The sequence below is a fragment of the Chrysemys picta genome, chromosome 1, assembly GCF_011386835.1.
Source record: "Chrysemys picta bellii isolate R12L10 chromosome 1, ASM1138683v2, whole genome shotgun sequence".
Lineage (NCBI taxonomy): Eukaryota > Metazoa > Chordata > Testudines > Emydidae > Chrysemys > Chrysemys picta.
In genome coordinates this window covers 46,664,620-46,671,911 of record NC_088791.1, presented here as the reverse complement: position 1 = coordinate 46,671,911, position 7,292 = coordinate 46,664,620, and the positions used below count along the sequence as shown (strand labels likewise).

At 51.4% G+C, this 7,292-nt stretch overlaps 1 protein-coding gene across 1 annotated transcript; it reads left to right on the top strand.

Moving 5' to 3' along the window:
* The first annotated feature begins 1,329 nt into the window (after positions 1–1,329).
* LOC135973331 (mediator of RNA polymerase II transcription subunit 15-like) lies at positions 1,330–3,714 on the top strand. Its single transcript, XM_065556103.1, has 2 exons — positions 1,330–2,250; positions 3,072–3,714. Exons 1-2 carry the CDS (start codon positions 1,713–1,715, stop codon positions 3,572–3,574), a joined length of 1,041 nt encoding a protein of 346 aa, XP_065412175.1. The 5' UTR covers positions 1,330–1,712; the 3' UTR covers positions 3,575–3,714.
* The last annotated feature ends 3,578 nt before the right edge of the window (positions 3,715–7,292 follow it).

The window sequence follows — 7,292 nt, the reverse complement described above, 5'->3', positions numbered from 1 at the left end:
TCGGAGTCTGCCCGGCCCAGTCACAAGGTGCAGCGCTGCTCCCCTGCGGCGCGAACCCTACAGCGGCTCCAGGGCACCTCCCACGCACAACGCGCTGCTGCTGCCAGGGCCGGCTCTAGGCTTTTGCTGCCGGAAGAAAAAAAAAAAAAAAAAGGGCCAGAATGCTGCCCTTGAAAATGTGCTGTCCCAAGCATGTGCTTGGTTTGCTGGTGCCTAGAGCCGGCCCTGACACTAACACTGTAACACTGTTTTTCATGTATTACGACTATTTTTTTACTAGCCAAAACAACAAAAACAACAACAACAACAGCAACAACAGTCAGGGATATATAAATAATTACTCTACATAGACGTAGCCAGTCATGGAACAAGATTAATTATGCTGCTTGGCTCTGCATAATTGGGCCCAAATCTCAAGAGTAACATGCACCAAGCAATCCACAACATTTGAAATGGCTAATACATCTGAGCTGCCTAGCACCAAAGAAACGTGCTTCAGTAATTATGACACTGAGTCTTTTGTATCATACAGTCTTTTGTACAGCATTGCATTATCCAGGACATTAGTAACAAGAGAGCCCAGTATTGCAAGGGCTGCTGTAGTGCAGATTTCATCTATGTATAGTTACAATAGATTTAAAAAACAGAGAATAAATATTTATCTTGGTGAATGGAGTGTTGACGTAGGTGACTGTGCTGCAACCAGTGAAAATATAACTATTTCCACTGAAAACCTAACTAACTTTCTACTGAGTCTCCAGCATGCCCAGGCTCCATGATGGGCCGGAGCCCCATCCCCATCTCCCAGAGGCAGAGCCAGAAACTCAACAGCCAGGAGGGGTTGCTATTGGAGGTTGGGATTAAGGGGCCAGCTAGTATTTCCTCCACCCCAAATACAAAAGAGCACAAATGGGACTCCAGAAGCTCCACTTGAAGACATGACATAGGGTTGAGCCTCAGATTGTCCCCCTGGGGGCAGAGCCAGCCCCCTGAAAGGCAGAGACTTCTCAATCAGGAGAAGGAGCTGAGAACTAGGCAGATGTCCATCTTTACTCCTCTCCATATGTTGGACACAGCAGGGATTGATTAAGGACACCGAGAATCCAGTAGATCTCCTCCAAAGATACCACATGGGGCTCAGTACCAGTACCACCTCACAGAAGGAGAGCCAGACCCTCAGAAGCAGTGACTCTCCAGTCAGGAAAAAGAGTTACTAAAGGGGCTCACCATAACTACTTTAGAAGCCCCTATGATGGCATTAACATCAGCTGTCTGTTTATGTAGGAGAAGGACTGTCTGCCGAGGAGAGGCAGGGAGATGAGGCTGAGGCCTGGTCTACACTACGGGTTTAGGTCGACTTTAGCAGCGTTAAATCGAATTAAGCCTGGACACGTCCACACGACGAAGCCCTTTCTTTCGACTTAAAGGGTCCTTTAAACCGGTTTCTTTACACCACCTCCGACGAGGGGATTAGCGATAAAACCGGCCTTTGCGGGTCGGAATTGGGGTAGTGTGGACGGAATTCGACGTTATTGGCCTCCGGGAGCTATCCCACAGTGCTTCATTGTGACCGCTCTGGACAGCACTCTCAACTCAGATGCACTGACCAGGTAGACAGGAAAAGACCCGCGAATGTTTGAATTTCATTTCCTGTTTGCTCAGCGTGGAGAGCACAGGTGACCACGCAGAGCTCATCAGCACAGGTAACCGTGATGGAGTCCCAGGATCGCAAAAGAGCTCCAGCATGGACCGAACGGGAGGTACGGGATCTGCTCGCCATATGGGGAGATGAAGCAGTGATAGCTGAACTCCGTAGCAGTAAAAGAAATGGCAAAGTATTAAGAAAGATCTCCAAGGCCATGAAGGACCGAGGCCATAACAGGGACACACAGCAGTGCCGCGTGAAAATTAAGGAGCTACGGCAAGCTTACCACAAAGCCAGAGAAGCAAACGGAAGGTCCGGGGCAGAGCCGCAAACTTGCCGCTACTACGCGGAGCTGCATGCGATCCTAGGGGGTGCAGCCACCACTACCCCAACCGTGTGCTATGACTCTCTCACTGGAGAAACACCCAGGGAAGACGGTTCAGGGAACGAGGAAGATGAGGATGGAGGTACTATAGGTAGCTCACAGCAGCAAGGAAGCGGAGAAACCGGTTTCCCCAACAGCCAGGATATGTTTGTGACCCTGGACCTGGAACCAGTAACCCCCGAACTCACCCAAGACCCTCAGGGCACACAGGAGACCTCTGGTGAGTGTACCTTTGTAAATATTTGTAAACATTACACATGGTTTAAAAGCAAGCGTGTTTAATGATTAATTTGCCCTGGCAATCGCGGCCAGTACATCTACTGGAAAAGTCTGTTAACGTGTATGGGGATGGAGCGGAAATCCTCCAGGGACATCTCCAGAAAGCTCTCCTTTATGTACTCCCAAAGCGTTTGCAAAAGGTTTCTGGGGAGGGCTGCCTTATCCCGTCCGCCATGGTAGGACACTTTACCACGCCAGGCCAGTAGCACGTAGTCTGGAATCATTGCATAACAAAGCATGGCAGCGTATGGTCCCGGTGTTTGCTGGCATGCAGACAATATCCATTCCTTATCTCTCTTTGTTATCCTCAGGAGAGTGATATCATTCACGGTCACCTGGTTGAAATGGGGTGATTTTATTAAGGGGACATTCAGAGGCGCCCGTTCCTGCTCTTCTGAACAGAAATGTTCCCCGCTGTTAACCACGCGATGGAGGGGAGGGGTGAAGTGATCATCCCAGAGAATCGTGTGTGTGTGTGTGGGGGTGGTTTACTTGTTTGTGCCGCATGTTAACCGGGAAACCGCAGCCCCTCCTTTTACATTGAAAACCCATTTTAAATGGACAACCCAATTCATCCTTGATATGGGAAATGCGCTGCTGTTTGCAACCTTTCCCGCATGTTAAGAAGGTTAAAAAAGCCAAAACACTGTGGCCTACCCTGGCTGCCTGCAAGCCGAAATATGCGACCTTGTAATGAAAGAGTGTACCCATTGTTCTCTAAAATGTGTCTTTTTTAACCACCTCTCCCTTCTCCTCCACCAGCTGCAAATGTTTCTCCTTCGCAGAGGCTAGTGAACATTAGAAAGAGAAAACGTAGGACGAGGGATGATATGTTCACGGAGCTGCAGATGTCCTCCCACGCTGATAGAGCACAGCAGAATGCGTGGAGGCAGTCAATGTCGGACATGAGAAAAGCACAATATGAACGAGAGGAGAGGTGGCGGGCTGAATGGCGGGATGAAAAGAGCAAGTGGCGGGCTGAAGACGATAGGTGGCGTCAGCTTGCAGACAGACGGCAAGAGTTAATGCTCCGTCTGCTGGAGCATCAAACTGATATGCTCGAGCGTATGGTTGAGCTGCAGGAAAGGCAGCAGGAGCAGAGACCGCCGCTACAGCCCCTGTGTAACCAACAGCCCTCCTCCCCAAGTTCCATAGCCTCCTCACCCAGACGCCCAAGAACACGATGGGGGGGCCTCCGGCCACCCAGTCACTCCACCCCAGATGATCGCCCAAGCATCAGAAGGCTGGCCTTCAATAAGACTTAAAGTTTTAAAATGCAGTGTGTCTTTTTCCATCCCTCCTCCCCCACCCATCCCAGGCTACCTTGGCAATTATCCCCCTACTTCTGTGAGGAACTAATAAAGAATGCATGAATGTGAAAAAACAATGACTTTATTGGCTCTGCAAGCGGTGCTCGAATTGGGGAGGGGAAGTGGGGTGGGGTGGTTGGTTTACAGGGAAGTAGAGTGAACCGGGTCGGGGGGGGGGGTTTGGAGGGTTCATCAAGGAGAAACAAACAGAAGTTTCACACAGTAGCCTGGCCAGTCACAAAACTCGTTTTCAAAGCTTCTCTGATGCACACCGCCCCCTGCTGTGCTCCTCTAACCGCCCTGGTGTCTGGCTGCGCGTAATCAGCGGCCAGGCGAGTTGTCTCAACCTCCCACCCTGCCATAAAGGTCTCCCCCTTACTCTCACAGATATTGTGGAGCGCACAGCAAGCAGCAATAACAATGGGGATATTCTTTTCGCTGAGGTCTGAGCGAGTCAGTAAGCTGCGCCAGCGCGCTTTTAAACGTCCAAATGCACATTCCACCACCATTCGGCACTTGCTCAGCCTATAGTTGAACAGGTCCTGACTCCTGTCCAGGCTGCCTGTGTACGGCTTCATCAGCCATGGCATTAAGGGGTTGGCTGGGTCCCCAAGGATCACGATAGGCATTTCAACATCCCCAACGGTTACTTTCTGTTCCGGGAAGAAAGTCCCTTCCTCCAGCTTTCGAAACAGAGCAGAGTTCCTGAAGACGCGAGCATCATGTACCTTTCCCGGCCATACCACATTGATGTTGGTGAAACGTCCCTTGTGATCCACCAGGGCTTGCAGCAGCATTGAAAAGTACCCCTTGCGGTTTACGTAGTCGGTGGCTTGGTGCTCCGGTGACAAGATAGGGATATGGGTTCCGTCTATGGCCCCGCCACAGTTTGGGAATCCCATTTCAGCAAAACCATCCACTATTGACTGCACGTTGCCCAGAGTCACTACCCTTGATATCACCAGGTCTTTCATTGCCCTGGCAAATTGGATCACAGCAGCCCCCACCGTAGATTTGCCCACTCCAAATTGATTCCCGACTGACCGGTAGCTGTCTGGCGTTGCAAGCTTCCACAGGGCTATCGCCACTCGCTTCTCAACTGTGAGGGCTGCTCTCATCTTGGTATCCTGGCGTTTCATGGCAGGGGAAAGCAAGTCACAAAGTTCCATGAAACTGCCCTTACGCATGCGAAAGTTTCGCAGCCACTGGGAATCGTCCCATACCTGCAGCACGATGCGATCCCACCAGTCTGTGCTTGTTTCCCAGGCCCAGAATCGGCGTTCCACGGCATGAACCTGCCCCAGTGACACCATGATTTCCACATTGCTGGGGCCTGTGCCTTGTGAGAGGTCTATGTCCATGTCAATTTCCTCATCACTCTCTTCGCCGTGCTGCAATCGCCTCCTCGGCTGGTCCGGGTTTCGCCTTGGCATGTCCTGGCTCTGCATATACTCCAGGACAATGCGCGTGGTGTTCATAGTGCTCATAATTGCCGCGGTGATCTGAGCGGGCTCCATGATCCCAGTGCTAGCTATGGCTCCTGGTCAGAAAAAAGGCGCGAAACTAGTATCTGATGGACCAGGAGAAGGAGGGAGAGCGGGAGGGAGGGAGGGCCGAGTGACAACATGGCGTACAGGTACAGGAACAGGGAATTAAAATCAAGAAAGGTGGCTGTGCATCAGGGAGAAACACAAACAACTGTCACACAGAATGGTCCCCCCAAAGATTAAACTGAAAACCCTGGGCTTAGCAGGCCATTGATTTCACGGAGGAAGGGGAAGCAAATGAATACAGAACAAATCTATTTTTTACATCTTAAGCTGGCAGCCGACGGTGCAGCATGAGTGATAGCCTCTCCAGTATGATGATGACGGATACCAATCATAATATACCATCGTCTGCCAAAAGGCAAGGGGCTGCTGCTGTGTAGCAATGCAGCCCCACGTCTGCCAGCCCCACGTCCGCCAGCACCCAGCATCGCCCTCGGCCTCTTCTGGGTGCTTAGCAGACAATACTGGGCAATTGGCAGAAAATAGTATACTACGATTGGTAGCCATCATCATCGAAACAGTAGCATGTCTGCCCAGGTGGCCATGATTGACAGCCACTCCAGTACGACGACGATGGGTACCAATCATAATATACCATCGCCTACCAAAGGGCAAGGGGCTGGTGCAATGCAGCCCTACGGCTGCCAGCCCCACGGCTATCACTCATGCTACACCGTCTACCGCCAAAAGACAGTTAGCAGCTGCTGCTGTGTAGCAATGCAGTCCCACGTCTGCCGGCACCCAGAGGACATATGGTGACGGTGAGCTCAGCTGAGCTGAGCGGGCTCCATGCTTGCCGTGGTATGTTGTCTGCACAGGTAACCCAGGTAAAAAGGCGCGAATCTATTGTCTGCCGTTGCTGTGACGAGTGGGGAGGGGCCTGACAACATGTACCCAGAACCGCCCGCAACACTGTTTTGCATCATCCGGGCATTGGGATCTCAACCCAGAATTCAAAGAAAAGGCGCGAAAGTAGTATCTGACGGACTAGGGGAAGGAGGGAGGGCGGGCCGAGTGACGACATGGTGTACAGGTACAGGGAATTAAAATCAGGAACGGTGGCTGTGCATCAGGGAGAAACACAAACAACTGTCACACAGAATGGTCCCCCCAAAGATTAAACTGAAAACCCTGGGTTTAGCAGGCCATTGATTTGACGGAGGGAGGGGGAAGCAAATGAATACAGAGCAAATCTATTTTTTACATCTTAAGACGACGGTGCAGCGTGACTGATAGCCCTCGGCATCTTTCTGGGTGCTTGGCAGCAAATACTGGGCGCTTGGCAGTTAGTGTATGACGATGGTCTTCAGGCCTATTGCACGATCTGCTGCTCGGGGAAGACTCTGCTAATGTGCGATGACCCAACTTGTAATAGGACTGTTAACAGTCGTAATACACCATCTACTGCCAAAAGGCAAGCCCCACGGCTGCCAGCACCCAGATCGCCGATGAAGGCTACCAGTCTACTGCACCGTCTACTGCCAAAAGGCAGTTAGCAGCTGCTGCTGTGTAGCAATGCAGTCCCACGTCTGCCGGCACCCAGAGGACATATGGTGACGGTGAGCTCAGCTGAGCTGAGCGGGCTCCATGCTTGCCGTGGTATGTTGTCTGCACAGGTAACCCAGGTAAAAAGGCGCGAATCTATTGTCTGCCGTTGCTGTGACGGGGGGGGGAGGGGCCTGACGACATGTACCCAGAACCGCCCGCGACACTGTTTTTGCATCATCCGGGCATTGGGATCTCAACCCAGAATTCCAAGGGGCGGCGGAGACTGCGGGAACTGTGGGATAGCTGTGGGATAGCTACCCATAGTGCAATGCTCCGGAAGTCGACGCTAGCCTCGTACTGTGGACGCGGTCCGCCGACTAGAGCACCTAGAGCATTTTATGTGGGGACACACACAATCGGCTGTATACAACCGATTTCAATAAAACCGGCTTCTATAAATTCGAACTAATTTCGTAGTGTAGACATACCCTGAGAGAGGATCTGAGCTCATAGTGTGGAAGGATAGAGCAAGGGAAAAGGAATGTTTAACTGGAGGAAATTAACAGCCTGTTAAATGGGGAAGAGGGAGGCTTAGGTGCTGAGTGTGAGTGAGATATGTGGGTAGAGGAAATTAT